Source organism: Pavona decussata, unplaced genomic scaffold (genome assembly GCF_977016875.1).
Source record: "Pavona decussata unplaced genomic scaffold, jaPavDecu1.1 SCAFFOLD_244, whole genome shotgun sequence".
NCBI classification, from domain to species: domain Eukaryota; kingdom Metazoa; phylum Cnidaria; class Anthozoa; order Scleractinia; family Agariciidae; genus Pavona; species Pavona decussata.
In genome coordinates this window covers 1,761,272-1,784,605 of record NW_028145649.1, presented here as the reverse complement: position 1 = coordinate 1,784,605, position 23,334 = coordinate 1,761,272, and the positions used below count along the sequence as shown (strand labels likewise).

At 39.8% G+C, this 23,334-nt stretch overlaps 3 protein-coding genes across 3 annotated transcripts in view; all 3 read right to left on the bottom strand.

The window, feature by feature from the left end:
• The window catches only part of LOC146457362 (lactosylceramide 1,3-N-acetyl-beta-D-glucosaminyltransferase A-like), a 134,884-nt gene that overhangs the window by 21,931 nt on the left and 89,619 nt on the right, over positions 1–23,334 (bottom strand). The window lies entirely within an intron of this gene.
• Positions 1,944–13,880, bottom strand: LOC146457369 (beta-1,3-galactosyltransferase 5-like). Its single transcript, XM_085092135.1, has 2 exons — positions 13,801–13,880; positions 1,944–3,711 (listed from the first exon to the last, which is right to left on the bottom strand). Exons 1-2 carry the CDS (start codon positions 13,878–13,880, stop codon positions 2,802–2,804), a joined length of 990 nt encoding a protein of 329 aa, XP_084948261.1. The 3' UTR covers positions 1,944–2,801.
• On the bottom strand, positions 16,562–17,566 carry LOC146457368 (beta-1,3-galactosyltransferase 5-like). Its single transcript, XM_085092134.1, has one exon. It carries the CDS (start codon positions 17,495–17,497, stop codon positions 16,562–16,564), a length of 936 nt encoding a protein of 311 aa, XP_084948260.1. The 5' UTR covers positions 17,498–17,566.

The following is a 23,334-nucleotide window of genomic DNA, read 5'->3' as shown; positions in this document are numbered from 1 at the left end:
CACGACAAGTGTTATTACAATTCACGACAGGTATTACAATTCACGACAAGTGTTATTACAATTCACGACAGGTATTACAATTCACGACAAGTGTTATTACAATTCACGACAGGTATTACAATTCACGACAAGTGTTATTACAATTCACGACAGGTATTACAATTCACGACAAGTGTTATTACAATTCACGACAGGTATTACAATTCACGACAAGTGTTATTACAATTCACGACAGGTATTACAATTCACGACAAGTGTTATTACAATTCACGACAGGTATTACAATTCACGACAAGTGTTATTACAATTCACGACAGGTATTACAATTCACGACAGAACAAGTGTCCCTTACCCCTGAATACAGGTGTACCTGCAATAGTGGGAACAGATAGGAAGATTATATGAACATTTATCCGCTACCAAATTTTGTGTCCCCTGAATGGAAGTTCAAACCAGGCTCTGGGACCCCAAAAGTGTCCCTTACCCCTGAATACAGGTGTACCTTCAATAGCGGGAACAGATAGGACGATTATATGAACATTTATCCGCGACAAAATTTTGTGTACCCTGAATGGAAGTTCAAACCAGGCTCTGGGACCCCAGAAAGTGTTGTTCTGTCGTGAATTGTAATACTGTTGTGAATTGTAATACCTGTCGTAAATTGTAATAACACTTGTCGTAAATTGTAACACCTGTCGTGAATTGTAATACCACGTTGTCGTGATTTGTAATAAGTCTTAAGAACAAACAATTACAAAAGAAAATATAAAAAATGACGCAAGAAAAACAACCTTTATTTTGATCCGTGTGTATTTTTTAAAAATTTGAAACACAAAATCCAGCTTACTTTCGTAACATTTGTTTACGCTTTGAAATTGAAGCAAGACAACGTTTTAACTGACCCGAACAGCATAATTTGTCAGGCACCCTTGGTTGGGCAAAATTATTCCTCTGACCGTATTTCAGCTGCGTGACTTTTCTAAAATACGACAAAAGTACACTTTTTCATAAACAAAGTATTTTAAAAAATATGAGTGATGAATGAATACATTTGGACAAGGAAGACTCATTCTTTTTAAAATGCTCTGCAAGCGTGTTCAACTTGTCTCAACGTATGAGAGTCACGTACATACTTGACACTCGGTTGTAAATAACAGTTCCTTGAAGACTTCTCAGAACAAAATCTTCAAAAACAACATGTGAAGAAAACGTTACTCTATTCAAACAGAGATTAGGCTACACAGGTTACCCCGATAACCTTAAAGGTAAAATTCTCTCGGACGGTCAATATCAGCGAAAGAATGTCGGCCCTACAAAACAAACAAAAAACGCGCAAAAACATTTTGCCGTTTGTTGCAGAATATCGGCGCCCTTCTGTGCTTTACCTTAAAAACCATTCAGATGAGTAAATGACACTTGATAGAAAATCAGCCTCTGCTAAGAGAGATCTACAAAGACCCTTCCTACTTTCGTACAAAAAAGGGAGATCTTTGAAAGACGGCGTATTCGTAAGAGCAAATTAGCTTTGAAGGTCATATTCTTCCTATCTCGACCAATAGGAGCAGTGTTTGGCCTGTCATTTTACCATCATTGTATAATTGTTTGTTCTTAAGACTTATTACAAATCACGACAACGTGGTATTACAATTCAGGACAGCTCGGATTATTACAAATTACGACAACAGGTTATTACAATTCACGATAGGTACGTTATTACAATTCACGACAACTGTTATTGCAATTCACGACAGGTATTACAATTCACGACAAGTGTTATTACAATTCACGACAACTGTTATTGCAATTCACGACAGGTGTTACAATTCACGACAAGTGTTATTACAATTCACGACAACTGTTATTGCAATTCTCGACAGGTGTTACAATTCACGACAAGTGTTATTACAATTCACGACAGGTATTACAATTCACGACAGAACAAGTGTCCCTTACCCCTGAATACAGGTGTACCTGCAATAGTGGGAACAGATAGGAAGATTATATGAACATTTATCCGCTACCAAATTTTGTGTCCCCTGAATGGAAGTTCAAACCAGGCTCTGGGACCCCAAAAGTGTCCCTTACCCCTGAATAGAGGTGTCCCTTCAATAGAGGTAACAGATACGAAGATTATATGAACATATTTTACCGGGACCAAATTCTGTGTCCCCTCAATGGAGATTAAAACCAGGCTCTGAGACCCCAAAAAGTTTCCCTTTCCCCTGAATAGAGATGTCCTTTCAATAGAGGTAACAGATGCGAAGATTATATGAACAGTTTTCATGGACCAAATTTTGTGTCCCTTGAATGGAGGTGTCGGAAAGGAGAGGTTCCACTGTATTATTATGGAGAGCAGCTTGTTATTTAACAAATAGATTCCATTTTGCCGTGCGTCTGTACTCTGAGAACGCACAGGTGACGTTAAAACGTGGTGAGAACAAAGAATTAGATCCCGACATTGTTCACCCAATTTATATTCAGAAATAGCGCATTTTTCATGACATGGTATCTCTTGTCCAATTTGAAAACTCGTGGTCTCTCTTGGAAAACACAAATATCTCGAGCTGTGAACGGATTTAAAACTGAAAATTAAACTATATTGATAGAATCACCGGCCGAATTTCAACTGCGTCAGCTCGTGTCGGGTGGATTTTTTAAAATGCCAAACAATTAGTTTAAAGAACAAGACAAACCTCGGCGCGAATCATGCTGCCCAATAACCACATCAACATGTTTACTGAAAGTGGCTTTAATCCAATTTTACCCACTGAGAATGAAGTCACCGGACCATCAGGCCCTCTCTAAAAGAAAGACATTCGGTTTGCCGTACAACGATTGAAAATCTCGATTAGACATTCTCCCAGTGTTCCATGCCGTACTAGAGTCGTGACAAAGGAAATGCATAAACTTTTAGCTTCTTTAACGTGCTTCATTTCGAAGCCGGACGAATGTCTCGCCCGTATTCCAGTTTCCTCTGCCATAATACCCACGTAAACATCATCTATTTGGAAGAACGGCAAAAAGTCGAACATTTCAACAAACAGTGCTACTACATCGTACGATAGAATGAAACCAAAACCCGAGCAATAATCGGGGTAGAAAGTCTCGCCGTATTCGTCATAGGATACGGACCATCTTCCACCTTTATCCCTAAAATGTTTCGTTCTTCTCATCAGGTGACCTGTGTAGAGTTCTTTCTTTGGTGTAGAAGGCTCACTCAAGTGAGATATTACTCTTACAGTGTCCACAAAAACATCATCGTCTACCTTTAAAAGAAACGAGAATTCACAATATCTGATTGCCCACTCAAATCCCATTTGTATCTTGTACGTTTGGTTATGGTAATGCTCAATATAGTCTGCTCGCACGAGATCCCCAAACTCTTCATCTTCGTTTAGCAGCGACGATTCTAAAGCGTTTTGCATTGACATTTGGCCAAGCAGAAAAAGAGTCTTCCATCGCGGCCACTTCAATTCCTTGTCACTTGCCCATGTCTTGCGAATATTGTTTCTTCTGTCTAAGTTAGCAGGTGCAGACGATACCAGAATAAGGAGATGGTAATAATGCTCACTAGTTCTCCTAGTTATGAGAGCTGTCTTGTGTTCTGAGGAATGAGATTTCCATCTCTTCGACGCAATTACAGCTGAAGATAGTGCTTTGTACTCTATCAGGACGTACGTAAGTTTGATGACGTCTTTGTGGTGCCCAAGTCTTTAGCTATGTTAATTAAACACAAGAAAATAATAAGAACAACAGATAGAAGAACAGCGTTATGGCTGCATCTGAACCTTCCTCGAAACCTGCAGTTCATGTATACGTTCCCACAGTAGATTATTTATAAATAATGGCGGAAGTTGGCGAAAAATTGAGACTAAAACGTGTCCATGTCGGAGTTACAGACATGATGCATCGGCGATTGTGTGCGAGAAACAACCAGAACACAAAGTTGATCTTGCTTGACTCTCCGTGCTAACTCGGCTTTGCGTGCAGCGTGTTACATGATGTCCATTTTCGATTAATTCGACTTATTTTAAAGATGTGAAATTTAAATAAAAAGCGATTTACCACGAAGAGGGAAAACAAACTTTGAATGCGGGTCACGTCACGTGTTTTGTTTAATTAACAATTGCACGGGTAGACATACTGGTTTCGTTGCCAACGGTGTCGTCATTGCGCATACATTTTTCCGACTCTGTGCGGTATTATGCCACAGGAAGTAAAAATGTTGCTTACACGGTAAGGTGGCCCGTGTAAAATTAAGCCATTCTACTTGGTTTATGAACATTGAGTTTACATGATAAGTGTTGGTCCTTGAACACAGAGTGAGAGTTTATATGAGGATTTGTCTATTACCACCGATTTCATTGATACGCGACCATCGAATAAAAAATTCCATGAGCATTTGGCGATTCACTTCCGTCAATCATGCGCTCCTTATATGGTGTTATAGGAATGCCGCTCTTGTTTTCAAAAATATGTCGGCCACTGTGTAGCCTGTTCGTTCGACATGGTTGCTTCTTATTCTGCAAGTTTACTTTGGCGAGTGGTGTATTTGCTCGTGCAGGGGTTGAGCGCGATCGCTATAGCAAGACTTTCAAGACTAGATATAAGCGCTATCGTTTCAGTGTCTAAATAAGGTCTTAAAAATTAAGGGGCACTGTCCTACACTGCAGGGTAGATATTTAAGGTAATTATTTTTGTCCTAAAGAGGGTCAGCGTCTCAAATCCCCAGCGGCACACCTATACCCAAACATGGGTGAAGTGCCCACCCCCCTCCCTCCCCCACTCCGCGGGCGTGCGTGCCCCAAACACAGGAACAGCGAAACATTTGAAAAAGAGCGTATCTGCAAGATAAAAATGTCATATAGGGTCTTTTAAAACCATGGAAAGAGCGAACGGTTGAAATTAATGTTGAATAGAACGGTTTTTAATTTAGTTTTTTGAATCAGAACTCAAAGAAAATAAACGTTACCTGTGCCTAGCGCGGGAAAATGCGAGCGAGCAAGTCAGGATTGGTTTTGGTTTTGTTTCTCATTGGTTGAGAAAATGGCGGGAAATTAATAGACCAAGTAAGCGCAGTAAAGCATTCCAAAGTAAAGGCTTAACTGCTTTCGATAGTCAACTGAAAAGCGGGTATTATTAAAAAACAAAACAATAAAAACAGTATGCTCGTCACCGGCCCCCGTCCACACAAATGCCTTTTCGTTTGAAAATGCCAATGTTTCGATGCGTTTTGGCCTTGCAAGTCTTTTTATCTTGATCTTTTTAAAAAATCTTAACTGGTTATAGGGTCTTGCCGTCCAATCTTTCTGGGACAACAACAACAAAAATTAACACAGTAAGGGCAGCCTGCGTATTTGACGAGAGTGTTTGAGCGACGGAGCTGAGAGAGGAATGGGGATGAGAAGGTATTTTCTTGCGTCTTGAGCCACTGGTTGCCATGGCAGCTCTATTGCCAAAATTTTAAATTCGCGCGCGGACAGTAATAGGTTTGGGTTACCGGAAGCTAAGAAGGTTATACAAAACTTTAAACGCGGCCAAACGTAAAAGTTTAAGAAACATAGATAAGGTTTTTACGCTGTGAGCTTAAACCTGAGAAGTGTCAAACGAAGCGTGATTCCTTCACCAGGAACTCTCCAATTTCCATCATTTTAAAGGCTATGTTACGCGAGGCAATTTTCCTTGCAACTTGCAACGCAACGATGATGACTGAAAAACATTGCAAGTTGCAGAGGGGTTGTCACACGTTCGCAATTTTTTTCGCAACTTGCAACGCGCTCGGCGGAAATTATAAATATATGTCAGCGGCAATTCCAGTTCTTCAAGAAATTGCATGTGCTCATAGAATTTCCAGTTAGAGACATAGCCATGTTGTTCCTGTTTCTTCTTCACTTCTCGTGTCATCGATGTTCGAAATGAATGTAGCACTCGTTTGAGGCCTTCGCTGGTTAAACGGTGTTTTTCGGCGAGCTCGCTCGTTGCTTTGGTCTTCTCAACTTTTTTCGGTGATTTCTTATTTTGATTCCACAGCAAGGGCAGATTCTTGTAATCTTTTAAATGTCCAATTTTTTCGTTGTCACTCAGTTTCTTTTCATTGTTTACAACTGCCGCCATCTTGAAATCTCCCGCGAGCGAAGGACGCGCTTTAATTGGCTCATTGTGTCAAAATTACGTTGCAAGTTGCAAAGGAGATGTTACACGCAGGCAACTTGTCTCGCAACGTTGCGAAAAGCAGAAGATAGTTCAACTTTTCTTGCAACTCGCAACGCAACAATTGCAGTTGCAAAATGGGGTGTTACACGTCACATTTTTCTTGCGTTGCAAGTTGCAAGAAAAATTGCCTTGTGTAACATGGCCTTAACTGTCGAGTGCTTCTTAGAAGTTATTCTTTCGATTTACCGCCTCAAAAGGGTTTATTTCCTTTTTGAAAACGGCATAGTTGAGTCTAAAACATGTGAACAATATGGCCGCCACAATAGCGGACAAGAACCTCCCTTCTAAGGGAGAGCAGAATTTAATCCAGGTTTAATTAATAAATCAAAGATGATTTGACGTCACACAGGAAGGAATGAGGGGGTTCCCTCCCTCGTGATATACGCACCGATAATAGATTTTGATTGGGCCGTTTTTGTTGAAGACAATCAGAACAATAGATCCCTTCTAGGAGAGGGCAGAGTTTCATGAATAGATTAAAGTGAAGATTTGTAGCTAGGACGAAGAAAAAGATACCCGATCGAAAACTTGACACGGTCTGCCCTGCGGGCATCCCGAGTAATAAATTAATGTGCAGATTTGAAGCTACCATGAAGAAAAAGATACCGAACCCAATTTTAGACACGGTCTGCCCTCAGGGCATCCCGCGTAATAAACTAAGAGAGTTTCAGGAACTATTCAGAGGTGAATCGTTTTTCTGGATATCACAGCAACATGGCTGGTTCTCACGAGCGACTTAAGCGTAACTGCAAGCACAAGCAAACATACAAAATTGCCACCATCTTGGGACTGACTGAAATGTTTGTGACGAACAAAGCTGAACAAAGATACAGCGCCGAGCAGTCTTCACATAGTTCTCTCACTTTAAAAAAACTTGAAACTTTTTTTAGTAAATCATGAAATAATTTAGTAAATTTCCAGATTCACAAAAAACGTATCGGCTTCGGGCTCTCAAAGTAGAAACTGCCCTTTCTTCAACAGACGCATTTAAGCTCCTGATTTAAGTCAAAACTACGGCATAGCATTCAACTGACGTAATCGGTATATGTTTCACTTCCGAATGGCATCACTACAATATTCTTCACATAAAACTTATCATCTTTGGGCTCTCAAATCTATCTTCAACAGACTTTTCGTTATATTTTGACGTGTAGTTAAAGCTACATAGAATTTAACTGATGTAATTTATAAGCCTTTATCACACGGCGGCCATGTTGAGTTAGCTTTGTTTTTGAACGGCTAGCCTCGCATTGAATTCGCGTCTGGCCGAGGCTTGCCATGCGAAAAGAAAGCTTTTCATTCCTTCGAGACTCAACATGCATAGGCTTTTGTACATTATGCTAGCATTTTTTCGAGCATTTTAGTAAGGCAAAAGCATTAGGCATTATTCGAGCATTTTAGTAGCATTTTACCGGAAAATTGATTCTATTTTAGAGAAAATAAAAATAATTTTTTTTAAAGACAAAATGAAGACTTGTACTTGAAATTCAAAAACATTTCAAATGCCATCCTAACACAGCCGAGTGGAGACTGAGGAGAAGTCAGGGTTTTAGAGTCAAAGCCTCAAAGGCGGCCATTTTTGTTTTCGCTGTGACCCTGTGAAGCCTTACTTTGATAGTGTCAGCGTTAACATCCTGTTAAAACCTCTGTATAGTGAGCATTATCCGAGCATTTTAGTGACCATTTTGAGGTATACCGAGCATTTTAGTGGGAAAAATGGAGCATTAAGGTGGAGCATTTTAGTGGGGAAACAAAAGCATAATGTACAAAAGCCTAGACATGCATGGCCGCCGAGTGATAAGGGCTTATCGGTTTGATATGCTTCACGGGCTCACTTTATGTTCATTTCGTTGATTGATATTTACATTTCGCGGCTTCACCTTGGCCATGTAAAAATCATGAAGGCGGGAAAAACAAGCAAAACAATAACCTGTAGCACAAAGAAGAAACCTGTCAGGTTCTTTCACGAAGGTAAATCCGAAGAAACGCAGGTTAATACTCATCGTAGTGAAATAGATTCTTATTTGTAACCCCAGTAAAAATATAATGTGATCACTCTGTGATCACACGTAAAAATATTCACATGTGATCACAGATGTGATGTGATCAGAGATGTGATCATGGGTGTGATGTCAGGTTAGATCACAGGTTCTGATCTGTACAGGCCCGCAAATGATCCCCAAATTGAACCGGAAATGATCCCCGGACGGGAAATGATCCCCAGGTTGGACCGCAAATGATCCCCGATCGCCTCGCCATAAATATTAAATGGAATGGACTCAAATTTGGACAGTGGATTTAAATTTTATACACTTCGCTTTCTTTTCCTTGATAACACCAGTCGTTATATTAAGCTACATGCATATAAATTTCACAACTTTAAAAATTATAATGTAGCAGCTCAGTGCAACAGAACAATTTACTTTATATAAACTGGAACAGTACATGCCAGTTGTTCTCTCAGGTGTGTAGCCTGCGAACGCAGACGTATTTCCGGCTGTCGAGATGAATTCTCTCGACAGCCGGAAATACGTCTATGTTCCAAGGCTATTTAACAATTGATTCATGCGTCAGCGTGCTTCATCGAGATATGAAGCACGCGGGAAGTTTGGAGAGCACGAAAGATGCGTAAGAGTTGCTCGAGGCGTAGCCGAGAGCAACTCTAGCTTCTTGAGTGCTCTGCAAACTTCCCAAGTGCTTCATATCTCGATGAATGCACAGCTGACGCATGAATCAATTGTTTTATAACATTTTCAACGCGGTAGTTTTTAAACCCGTTGATTCTAGGTTGGCCAGAGGTTTCCCAAGCATTCAGCCAATGTGCAAAATGGTAATAAACAACCCCATGTTCGGTAAAAATACACATCTTACAGGGTAAAAAAGGCAACACCCCTTTGGTCTACAGTAGTTAGAGTTTCTAATTATGGAATAAAATACACTGGTTGCCAATTAAAAATTTTCCAAAAAACAAACTTGAAAATTTGATCCTCGCGTTACACGGGAGAATTCTTTCCGTTTGCGAGGACGTGTCGGTTTGTTTACGCAAGTTTTACGCAGTTGTCACGTCTCAAGAATGAAAATAGAAAGAAAATAGACAACTGAAGCTTCCCTAAATGAAAAATCTATTCAATTAAGTCTTTGTTCTAAGAAGCAAAGGCGTACAATTTTTAATCCGAGACGATGAACGCGCAAGTGATTTGAAGGAACTGCAAGTCCATTTTGAAGTGAATTTATCGAACCGTGTGCACGGTTTTCAAAAATTTCGCAACAAAACTGTTAGGAATACGAAGAAGCTTTCAATAAGAAAAGTATTTAAGTACAAATTCACAATCAAACCTGTAATTTCTTGTGAATTGAATTCCCACAAGTACTCCAACGTTACCAAGAAAGTTCGTGGCATATAATCAGTAAATAATGAAATGTCCGCTTGCTGATCGTCAGCTGGATAAAACAACAATAACTCCTTGAAGCACAATTTCTTCGCCGTTAATTATCGGATTTCCGCTTTTGAAACTATCGAGTATTCCTTAGCAGTCTTTCTTTCAGTTTATCGTTTCGAAAAGGTGTCTTTTCCCTCTGAGAAAGCGAAATTGGCGCCTGAAAATTAATAGTTTTGCGAGACACGATGTCACGGGCCTTGTTCTCTTTTTTCCTTTTCTTTAGGTTTTTTTCGGGAGTTTAAAACTTCAATCCTAAAGAAAAAGTGGGAAGAGCTTCTTCATCAGCTGGTTCCCTTGTTGTCATCTCTAGTTAAACGTTTTGCTGAAGATTTCTCCCGTTTTTGAATGCAAAATGGGGAAAGTCGCTCACCGAGTTCTCGAGGCATTTGTTTGCTGACGTCATCAGCGTGCACAATAGGAATATGAAGCACGCTCGCGCAATTGAATTTGATTGCACGAATTTACTAGCTATGTTATAACAGCCTTTGCAACGTGAGCCGGCTAACTCTGATATATTTAATAGAAATTTCTTCAGAGGGAGATTTTGAACTCGGCCTTTCTTATCTCGGGTGTATCGCCAGTAGAGGACGAGCAATCGGGTGTGTCGCCTTTGCTTTGCCGTGTTTAATACTCGCTGCACATCGACGATAACTTTATTTTACTCCGGATTTTTCAATTGTTCGAAGGTTTTTGACTGAACCGGAAATAATCGACTGCACGCAGTGAGTGAATGTTGATTGCTGTGAACTTTTTACAATGGGATGGGTGAGACTCGTATTGCACCGAAAATGTGGTTTTACAGTCGAACCAGGTCAAGCCTACCCCCCTAGACTCTATTAATGGATCGATTATTTGAAAATTGAACCCATTAGTCGTTTCAAAGAATGCATTCATTTATTCATTGTTAACGCGGATCAATGATCAAATTAAAATTCGCAGAACATAGATCCGCGCTAACAGTAAAAGCAATAGCCTGTAAAATTCAAACTACAGTACATTTGAAACAGCTCGTTCGTTCAAACTGTTCCTGCATGTTGTTGACACATTCATATAATTCGTTATGCAAATTTGGTCATGGCAAGAGCAAAAGTCAAGCGCTTGCAAATGAGTCGGGCTGAAAAATTCCAATTTATCTTTCATGTATAGCATTACCTACCTTGTAGCTTGAAAAAGTTTGGTATATATAATTATTTCACCAGACTGTCCATTATACGTCGACGAATAGCGCAACACATGTGCTGCCATTGTCGAGGGTCAACTGAAATGAACATCTTTCACTGTGAGTTGGCATACTTTTCGCTAAATTAATTTGCATATACCTCAAAAAGAGAACCGTTTGTTATAATAAAACGCTTCCAGTCCTTTTTCATTTTTGTTTTTGAATAACTAACGGAAAAAACGCAAGTGTACAAACGTAAAATGTTCATTTAGTGATCATTAGTGAGTTTAAATTTACGCGACAGGACCCACCGTGCCCGGTTTAAAATGGCGAATTTTCTTTCTGACAGTACGCGTTGACTGCTGTAAATCACGAGAAATCTGTTTTTTGGAAAATCCACTGTTATATAAATCAAGAATTGCCGCTCTGAATATATTGAGAGGGGTTTTTCCCGCGGGCTTTCTGGTTTTCTGGTTTCATGCATTATTTGTACGGGTGTCTAGAAACCTAAGACCTAAGACCTAAGACCTTAGACCTAAGACCTGGAAACCTAAGACCTGGAAACCTAAGACCTGGAAACCTAAGACCCGGAAACCTAAGACCCGGAAACCTAAGACCCTGAAACCTAAGACCTGGAAAACTAAGACCCGGAAAGCTAAGACCTGGAAAGCTAAGACCCGGAAAGCTAAGACCCGGAAAGCTAAGACCCGGAAAGCTAAGACCTAGGCCATTTCTCGAAAGTCCCGGTATAAAGTATATTTTTAAATGTTTTTTGGCCGATTACTCAGTAATTACAGACATGGTACTTGGGCAATGTTTTCATAGAATTATAAGATTCTAAAATTTAGTATTCAATTTAACAAAAATTGTACTTCTGTTAAGAGACATTTATCACCAAAGACACTTATCTGACTTATCGGGCCTGGTAAGTTAGCGGGACTTTTGAGAAACGGGCGCCTGGAAACCTAAGACCTGGAAACCTAAGACCCGGAAACCTAAGACCTGGAAACCTAAGACCCGGAAACCTAAGACCTGGAAAGCTAAGACCCGGAAACCTAAGACCCGGAAAGCTAAGACCCGGAAACCTAAGACCTGGAAAGCTAAGACCAGGAAAGCTAAGACCCGGAAAGCTAAGACCTGGAAACCTAAGACCCGGAAAGCTAAGACCCGGAAAGCTAAGACCCTTGTTTTAAAACGTTATTTTTTTTTTAATTTAAGAAATAATGATAATTATACTTCAACTTCCCACACATGGAATACTGCTTTGCTGAACGCCGGGTCCTAAAATTTCAACAGTCCCATTTTCTTTCGGGTTTCCTCCATAGTTACAGTCAATTAACGTCACGCGTGACCAGTATTTCCGAGAATGAAATGAACATGTTCAAGATTATATTCAAATGCCGGACATTACAATTTCATTTTCTCGGAAATACTGGTCACGTACGCGTGACGTGGATTGACTGTAACAGAAAAAAATATATTCAAGATACTTGGGAAACAATTGTTATTCTTAAAGTGTATATGACACAAAATCTTTTATTAGCTTATTAGGAAGAGCTTTCAAAATGATGAAGAATGGCATTTATTTTATTGCGATAGCATTCTTGGTTGCCGAGTTATTCAAGATTTAGGCTTATGCAAATTAGACAACTTGTGACGTCACAGGACTGACACAAAATGAAGGGAAATCACAAAAAACGGAATATCTCTTAAGCCTTTTTCTGTATAGAACTGAAACTTTGTAGAGTTGTTATACTCATTACAAAGTTTCATGATATGATCCACTATGACATTTCCATGGCAACACAATGGGCTCCAGGCCCTCACCATCCAAAGGATAAAATCAGAGTTTCCCTTCCCAAGAAGCGCTTTTTGCTCTTGATGTTTATTCCGTGGGTGTGAGGGAATATGGAAATTACGCAGCACAAGTATAAGAAATTCTGTTTGACTGTGGAGCAATAAATAAGGCATTTGTCATTTTGGGAAGGTAGAGGTCTGGTAACGAGTACGTTGCTATGGTGACATCATAGCCACTATCACAATGTGTAGTTCTGTCAGCACATCAACCCTGCAAAATTTCAACCCTGTAGATGTGGTATTTGCGTAGATATTCCAAATTTTGTGATTTCCCTTCATTTTGTGTCAGTCTTGTGACGTCACAAGTTGTCTAATTTGCATAAACCTAAATCTTGAATAACTCGGCAACCAAGAATGCTATTGCAATAAAATAAATGCCATTCTTCATCATTTTGAAAGCTCTTCTTAATAAACTTATAAAAGATTTTGTGTCATATACACTTTAAAACACTTAATGTAATGTAAAAAAACGTTGGACTTCATAGCCTTACACCGTCATTAAACTTGGGAAATTTCTATGGGAACTCTGAAACCTCGTTGGCGATTTTCAAAACTTCGTTCAAATTTTTTAAAACACCGGTCAAGCAGGATTCCGGGTGGGCTGGGAGTGATAACTGCCCTCTTAGTTAATGGGTTGTTTATCAGAGAGTAATATACGTGGGAAAATAACCGGTCAAGCTATTATTAATAATGATTAAAACTATTTTAAAAAAATTATTTCTCAAGCTGGCTCCTATTGTCGCCTTCTTTCATTCTAATCACAGTATTCACTGTTACGATTGTACAATAATATAAAAAGAAACAAGTAATACTTTCTTTGCTTCTAAATGCGTAGTTTAATATCAACAAGTCTTTAAGACGTAATTACGTTCTCGAACCAGCAAGAAGGAAAAACACACATCGTAAAATTCGAACATACAACGACTGATTAAAATTGCCTTTGGTCTTTGTAAAATAAAGCATCAAAGTACGGTTGACATCTCTATCAAATGAACAATTACACGCTCTACACTTGGAATAAAAATTCCTGCAGAATAGGATATATCGCAACTCAGTGAGAGCGGTAATTAATACTTACAACGACATAACGTTTATGTGTTTCACTACTAACTTGCTTTGCAAATCACTAACGCTGACTGAAGCATAACAGGAGGACCAGTATTTCCAAGAATGAAATGAACATTCGAATTGCTCTTTGCAATGTCCGGCATTTGCATAAATCTTGAACATGTTCATTTCATTCTCGGAAATGCTGGTCACGCGTGATGTTAATTGACTGTAACTATGGAGGAAACCCGAAAGAAAATGGGACTGTTGAAATTTTAGAACCAGGCGTTCAGCGAAGCAGTAATCCTTGTGTGGGAAGTTGAAGTATAATATTCATTATTTCTTTAATTTTAGAAAAAAACAAAAAACAATTTAAAACAAGGGTCTTAGCTTTCCGGGTCTTAGCTTTCCAGGTCTTAGCTTTCCGGGTCTTAGCTTTCCGGGTCTTAGGTTTCCAGGTCTTAGGTTTCCGGGTCTTAGGTTTTCAGGTCTTATGTTTCCGGGTCTTTGGTTTCCAGGTCTTAGGTCTTAGGTTTCTAGACACCCTTATTTGTACCCTGGTTCGTATAATCCAATCAGAAATCTAATTTTGATTTGAATACTTGAAACGACTAACGGGTTCAATTTTCAAATAATAGATTCATTAATAGAATCTAGGGGGGTACGCTTGACCTGGTTCGACTGTAAACTATCAATAGCACTCCCGTAAACAATATGCCTCCTGTAGTGATCGAGAAAAAATTTGGATGGCAAAATCGGTATGCCGACGACAGTGAATTTTGAAAAAAAAAAAAAAAAAGACTGGGAGTCCAACTAGCGGCAAAACGAAAACGAAAGACAAAATCAACATATTACGCGATAACGTATAACGTAAGATCCGATGAAGAACAAAGGCGACGATAGTGGGTGAGATTTGACCGCCATCTGGAGCGCATTGACCGATTCTCCTTCCTTTTTCGAAAAAAAAATTAAATAAAATAAAACTTGCGAAAGTCTTAACGGACCCACTCTTTACAGTCAACCCAGGTCACGCGTGAACAGTATTTCCAAGAATGAAATGAACATTCGAATTTCTCTTTATAATGCCCGACGTGTGAATGGAATGTTGGACATTTATCTGGAAATAGTTCCGAAAAAGACGCATTAACTGAAAAAAAGATTCAAAATACTTGGGAAACAATTGTTATTCTTGAAATATTCAATTTTGCAATGTAAAGAAAAGTTCATAGCTTTATACCGTCAATAAGCTAGGGAAATTTATACGGGAACTCTGAAATCTCGTTGGCGGTTTTCAAAACTGACATGTAAATTTCAAAACTCCGTTCAAATTTCAAAAATATCGTTCACGCGTGACCTGGGTTGACTTTAATTTGGAAGAGTTTCGTACAATTCGTGCACATTTTAGGCATTGTAATGGTATTGTAATGGTGCATCATATACATGTATGTTACAGTTTATTGGTAAATTGTTCTGTTGTTACTGGGGAAAGGACTTGAATATACTGTGAGTCTCGATCAAGCCAGTGCAGCGACTCATAAACACGTAGGCTTGTTTTAATTTACACTATTACAGTCAACCCAGGTCACGCGTGAACGATATTTTTGAAATTTGAACGGAATTTTGAAATTTACATGTCAGTTTTGAAAATCGCCAACGAGATTTCAGAGTTCCCGTATAAATTTCCCTAGCTTATTGACGGCATAAAGCTATGAATTTTTCTTTACATTGCAAAATTGAATATTTCAAGATTAACAAATGTTTCCCAAGTATTTTGAATCATTTTTTTCAGTCAATGCGTCTTTTTCGGAACGATTTCCATAGAAGTGTCCAACATTCCATTCACACGTCGGACATTACAAAGAGAAATTCGAATGTTTATTTCATTCTTGGAAATACTGTTCACGCGTGACCTGGATTGACTGTAAAACGACGCTTGAAAGTTTGATTAATAAGCTATATGCTCTCTTCGCCTCACGCGGTTCCTAAAGCTATTCAAATTTTATGAACACAATATTGTTCACCTACAGCTCGTTAAGACAACCAATTGGTTGAGAATTCGCATCAACAATTTCGGATTCAGAACCATAAGACCATACAAACCTCGTTAGATCGACATGCGCCGATATTGAACGACTCCATAGGGTGACGACGCCTCATGATAGCGGAAATATATTTCGTATTGCCGTATTTTACAGTATATATTTTGACAGTATGAAGTCCCAAATAGTATAAATCAAAAACGCGATGTATTGTTCTTTGTTTACGTTTTGCAAGCTCTTTATTATTTACACCTCGCTTCGACAGAGGGAACTGCTTAGAAACTTCAGAATTGGAATGAAACTATGGCCGTTTTTATACTAGAGGACGCATTATCCGTCTGGACGAACTTGGGCAAACATTTGTTGCTCGTCTGGTTATTCGTCTCTTGTATAAAGACGGGCACAAGACGCATTATCCGTCTGGACAAACTATTTTCCGTCGTGCGTCGTTCAAGACGAATAACGGAAGATAATTCGTCCAGACGGATAATGCGTCTTGTGCCCGTCTTTATACTAGAGACGAATAACCAGACGAGCAACAAATGTTTGCCCAAGTTCGTCCAGACGAATAATGCGTCCTCTAGTATAAAAACGGCCTATGGCACATACGGCCTTTTTACGCCTTGTTTCTAGATCGCGTTTAAATCGTGTCGACGGTGTGTTTTTTTCAAATCCCCATAGACAAACATAGACAACATCACGGAAAATAGCTTTATAACCACATAAACAACCTATCTTTAGCTTGAATTATGATACCGACGAAAACACAAAGAACGATATTTACAATTTTGAAGAGAAGCATTTAATTAACTGTAAAAGAAATACATTCTATTCGTGGTAGAATGATTAAAAATCTCGATTAGACATTCTCCCAGTGTTCCATGCCGTACTAGGGTCGTGGCAAAGGGAATGCACAAACTATAAGAATTGCTATCTGGCTTTTCGAAGCCGGACGAATGTCTCGCTCGTATCCCATTTTCGTTTGCCAGCGTACCTACGTAAGCATTATCTATTTTGAAGAACGGCAAAAAGTCGAACATTTCAACAAACAGTCCTACTACATCGTACGATAGAATGAAACCAAAACCCGAGCAATAATCGGGGTAGAAAGTCTCGCCGTATTCGTCGTAGGATGTAGACCATTTTGCGTCCTCTTTCCGAACGGGCTTCGCCCGTTTGACTAGATTACCGACGTAGAGTTCTTTCTTTGGTGTAGAAGGCTCGCTCAAGTAAGATATCACTGCTATTCCGTCCACAAAAACGTCATCGTCTACCTTTAAAAGAAACGAGAATTCACAATATCTGATTGCCCACTCAAGTCCCATTTGTATCTTGTACGTTTGATTATAATAATTCTCAATATAGTTTGCTCGCACGACATCCCCAAACTCTCCGTCTTCCTTTAGCAGCGACGATGCTAAAGCGTTTTGTATTGACGTTTCACCAAGCAGAAAAAGAGTCTTCCATCGCGGCCACTTCAATTCCTTGTCACTTGCCCATGTCTTGCGAATATTGTTTCTTCTGTCCGAGTTAGCAGGTGCAGACGATACCAGAATAAGGAGATAGTAATAATGCTCACAAGTTCTCCTAGTTAAGAGTGTTGTCTTGTGTTCTGAGGAATGAGAATTCCATCTCTTCGACGCGATTACAGCTGAAGATAGTGCTTTGTACTCTATCGACGTACGTAAGTTTGATGACGTTTTTGTCGTGCCCAAGTCTTTAGCTATGTTAACTAAACACATGGAAATAAGAAGAACAACAATTAGAAGAACCACGGTATGGCCACATCTGAACCTTCTTCGAAACCTGCGGTTCATATAAACGTTCCCACAGTAGATAGTTTATAGACCTTTTTATAAATGGCGGCTGATAAATTATTCTTTTGTTTTAGTGAAAATTAGCCCTACTAGCCTCGCCAGCAAGTGCAAAATTCAAAAGAATTCTTACTCTGAAATGAGGTTAGTAAGGCCAATGAACATGTATTGAAAAGTATAATAAATCGGCCGCCATTTATGAAAAAGGTCTATATAATGGCGAAAGTTAGCGAAAAGGTGAGACTAAAACGTGTCCATGTCGGAGTTATAGACATGATGCATCGTCGATGGTGTGCGAGAAAGTCGGCTTTGCGTGCTGCGTGTTACATGATGTCCCTTTCGATTAATTCGACTAATTTTAAGGATGTGAAATTTAAATAAAAAGCGATTTGTTATGAAGAGGGAAAACAAACCTCGCACACTCTAATTCTTGCAATTGCTCCCAAAGGCATCTACTGTTTTGCATCTCAGTTCGATTCACAAAAAACTTTTCAAAGCTGTTGGACTGCAACTTTTCTTTGATAGTCTCTTAAAACTTTAGCACGCGCTTATCGGAACGATCTCGAATATCAAACGTCAAGACGGCTCTTATTAGTTAATATCAAGAACTCAGGATGCTCAGCGTTCGCAGTAATATCAAAAATCCAGGCTTCATTTGATTTATTTCAAGAAGAAAGTGAGGTTCATGAAACAAATTTTCTACTCTGTAGGGAATAAATTCAATAATTCAAAATCTAAACGAGAATGAGCAACTGTCAGACGGCGGGTGTCTAGGAACCTAAGACCTAAGACCTGGAAATCTAAGACCCGGAAACCTTAGACCCGGAAACCTAAGACCCGGAAACCTAAGACCTGGAAACTTAAGACCTGGAAACCTAAGACCTGGTAACCTAAGACCTGTGGAAACCTAAGACCCGGAAACCTAAGACCCTTGTTTTAAAACCTTTTTTTTTTTTTTTTGATTATAGAAATAATGATAAAATTATTATACTTCAACTTTCCACACATGGATTACTGCTTTGCTGAACGCCGGGTTCTAAAATTTCAACAGTCCCATTTTGTTTAACGTCGTGCGTGACCAGTATTTCCGAGAATGAAATAAACATGTTCAAGATTATATGCAAATGCCGGACATTACAAAGAGCAATTCTAATGTTCATTTCATTCTCGGAAATACTGGTCACGCGTGACGTGGATAGACCGTATAAACAGAAAAAAATATATTCAAGATACTTGGGAAACAATTATTATCTCCTTCTTGTTGCAAAACTGCAAAAATGGAAGCACCGGCGGCAATCCGGTGCAGTCGACCTCCTTCTGTTTTGAAGGAGGGATCGTAGGTATTCGAAACGCCATACCGAGAAAATTGTACTGCACAGTGCTAGCGAAACACGAGCTTCTGAGTTAGCCGTATTTAAAAAAAGGAATTATAACTTGATGGAATGTTAAAGTTGCCCGCAGAAACGTCAACGGCCGTGGGAAAGGATGGCGGTGGGGGACCCCGGGAAGGTGAGGTACCCCATCTACCCGAGGTCAGAAAAAACAGGCCTTCACATGCAACCCCGGGGCGCTGGGGTGAGGTTTAAAAAAGCTATCGCGTGGTTGCTAAATACATACATCAACAAAGAATTCAGAGTCAATTGGCCGGATGAACACCACCCCACCCCACCTCCAGCATTCACATGGAGAAAAGTCACCCCAGCTAAGCGGGTTACCCGCCTCGGCTGACCGGGCAACCCGCCTCGGTGAGGTACCCCACTTCACATGTGAACGCGACCAAGAAATAAAGAGAGATTGTATGGAGAGATTGGTAACCCCACCGAGGCGGGGTACCTCACCTTCCTGGGGTCCTCCACCTCCATGTGAAAGAAACCGTGTTTGCGGTTCCATCGGACGTTTTCCCTAGAATTCAAAAGTCAGTGATTGCAAAAGCAACTTTGAAAGAAAAGGATAAAATGTGGATCACTGACTCATATATAGCTAGAAAAATTGATTGGACTAGTCTGTTTGCCTGACTGAATTGTCACCACCTGAAAAGAAAATAATCAACACTTTTACCCGAACAAAGAAAACTATACGATATTTTAAACAACCTAATTTCAAATTGTAATAATAGTAAGTCATCGCTACATGTGCAACTTGTGGTATATTCATTACCACACGAGCGCGTCTTGCTTGCCAGTAAGTCCGCCAAGTTTGCAAGTTTTCAATTGCAGTAAAATTGACAACAAAAAACCGTATCCGGCATAGCTTGGAAATTAATATTGGTAAAGTTTTACCTTCCCTTTGTAGGTAAAATTGTCAATTTTTTGCTTTATTGCCTTAAAACCATGTCAAAATAAAAATATAACTTCAATAACTTTTGTTCAGTGGATTAATTTTCATTTTATATTTAACTTCTTTTAAAGGCGATGGGTCGCACACCTACAGTACGATTGTTACCCACACCCATCGGCCACTTAAAATGTATTTATAACCCATTTCCCAATTCTTTTAAGAGATATTGTTTTAAGAAATCTTTTCTGAAGTGATGTGTTTTTAAATGCAAACCTTTACACTTAATTGTTTATTCTTCCGATGATCTTAGTAGAATTTTCGAATCTCTGAATATTTTTCTTCTTGTCAACCGGCTGATCCTACGTAGCAGTCGTTATCTCCAAGCGAGCGCGAAAAGCGAACGAGAGCTCTCAGGGAAATGGGGCTACAACAAACTGAAAATGCAGTAGCTATAGGTGGCTGGGAGGGGAGTCAACAAAGAAAGGAAACGAATCCCTTCCCACTCACTGCTCCCTTCTCCTACTCCTCCTCTCCTAACCTTTAAAACGGGTCACCTTTCCCGGCTTTGGTTTGCAAGGGAAAGTGCCTACTCTTGAACCTCACTACTTCCCGGGAACCCTATGCTCGTTCACAGCCCACCCGGAACCCTGCTTACCGATCATAACTAGTTTCCAATCTTTGAGAAAACAAAATGGCGACAACCTCAAAAAAGCTGGACCGTAGAAGTTTTTCCCCTTAAAACCGTTCAGAAAAGCAGTTATCCAGATATGGGAAGTTGAAGAATGGTTATAATTTTTTTTAATTCAAAGAGGGATTTATATAATAACCTTTTATACTCGGGTCTTTGGTTTCCGGGTCTTAGGTTTCCGGGTCTTAGGTTTCCAGGTTTTAGGTCTTAGGTCTTAGGTTTCTAGACACCCCATGCATGGGCCAGGAAAGGCTGTCGTCCCTGGCACTAATGCACATTCATTATCAAGTTAAAATTGTTTTTGATGAGGTCTAATCTGTTTGCCACCAAACAACCACAGAGGCTGGAGCTCTGGACAATTCTGAGGGATTAGTTCCGCAGTATTTTGATGTATCATTTTAAATTGTAAAATAAGTCCTTTATAACTTAATTCAAACAATTGTATTCGACAAATGTAATATTCAGTTCCTACCAAGAGAGATAAGTTTGGTTTCATTTGTTTGGAAAAAGGTGAGATCTTTTGGATGAGGACCTGAAGCGACTTCAAAGAAATGGAACAAGGGCGCAATTAAGCGACAATGAGCGGCAGAGTTTATTGTCGTATCCTTTTGTTCTTGATGTGTGAATGAACTGCATAGAATGACTTGGGACCTCTTTGCATGCATTTAATTTTTTTCGCAAAACATTTCCAAGTTCGATATGTATTTATGAAAATAGAGCATTTTGAGAGCTTCAAAATGAGATCTTGAACGAGGCTTTTTGGTCAATGTAGGCCGAAGTTCGATGTTTGTTTGTTGATCGGCAGTTCGAACTGCAAAGTTAATTTATGTGAAGCCGTCTTTTTCCAGCGCGTGTGTGAATTCCCGAAGGTATTATTGCCGAGATTCCTGAATGCAATTCAAGTTCATCCCAAACACGATGTTTTTTTTATCTGTATTTTTTTTAACAAGACGGTCGATTTGAGGGCTGTGAAATGTGATCAGAATGAGTTTGTGTGGTCGAGATTTCTCAACGTCTTGACGTCTGACAGTTCCGCAGGCGACTGCTCATTCTCGTTTAGATTTTGAATTATTGAATTTATTCCCTAGAGAGTAGAAAATTTGTTTGATGAACCTCACTTATTAACCTAACTTTTCTTTCTCACTTTCATATTACTGCGAAGACCCGAACGCTGAGCATCCTGAGTTCTTGATATTAACTAATAAGAGCTGTCTTTACGTTTGATATTCGAGATCGTTCCGATAAGCGCGCGCTAAAGGTTTAAGAGACTATCAAAGAAAAGTTGCGGTCCAACAGCTTTGAAAAGTTTTTTGTGAATCGAACTGAGATGCAAAACAATAGACGCCTTTGGGAGCAATTGCAAGAATTAGAGTGCTCAGATGATAGACAAAAGAAAACTGACACACATTTCCTCAAAGGACCTTCCGATTTCTATAGTTGTCTTAAGGGGGTGTTTACATGTGAAAACTCGCCCCGGTGCGAGTTTGATACCGGTATGACATTGTGATTTCATACCGTGTTTACATGAATGGACACTTTATTTCGACCGACGTGATTATGACGCCCAGGTGACGCCATATTGGATTGGATATCGAAGACTGCGCATGCGGTATCCGTTCTGGACTCCTAGGGTAGTGGTTTCATGCCGGAGCGAACAGCCGTACCGCTTTTACATGACATCGGGATGAGTTTTCGTACCGGAATAAAAATTTCGCGCCGGTACAGTTACCGGGGTGAACTCGCTTCGGTACAAGATTTTGTGCCGGTATCATGTAAACGAATACAGAGCCACAAGAAGGAACTGGAGTGAACTCGTACCGGAATGAAAGTCGCGCCGGTATCATGTAAACACCCCCATAAGGCCCGGCTAAACTAGGAAACATTGTTGCGGAAACACTGTTGCGGGGGAAACATATGTTGTGGAAATTTGTTGCTGCTCGGAAACAAGAAAATGTTTTTGCCCCAAGTCAAAAACATTTTTGCTTCCGGTCACAAATTTTGCTTCCGAAATATATGTTTCCCAGTTTAGCCACCATGAAAACAATGTTGACTAGTTTCCAGTGCTGCTCATTAAAAATGTTTCCTAGCAACGAAGTCAGTCTGTTATTATGCGCATGCGTGACCCTCTGTTGTCCGAAACAATGTTTCCTCGTTTAGCCACCGGAGAAGCAAAACATTTTGTTTGCTTCCTGCTAATTTAGCCACCAAGAAAAGATAACAAGAAACAATGTTTCCGCAACAATGTTTCCTAATTTAGCCAGGCCTTTACATTCCCGAGTTACATCCGACGTGAACACCGATGAATCGGCAATGAGTCTAAACAATAGCCACTTAAATCGACGTGAAGTTGTCATGGCAACAGTGCACGCATGCAACTGGGCACGTTTGCGAGAAACAATCACACTTGATTAAGTCAGCTGGTGGACATGCGCACTAGATACCATTTCTTAGCTGATTTGCACACAGGCAGCCCAAGCTCATGCTGTGAGTGATGATCATCTTGCGTAATAGCGGTCACGGCGCAAATATATGAGTTTGTATGGGAATATTTACGATCGGGTTTAGAGGTACAAATATTGGAAAGTTCTTAATAAAAATAACATATCTTGCTTCTAGGGTGTATTGCCTATTGTCTGTTTGTTATTTTCTGCTGATTTGAGGCCATTTTAGCGAGTTATCACTTCCTAGGTTTCCCACTCCTGCCTCCTGCTGTCTGTGGTTTCTACAGCTTCTCCACGTCGAACCTGTATATAACGGCCACCCTCGGGACTTGAGTAACTGGCCGCTTAATACAGGTGGC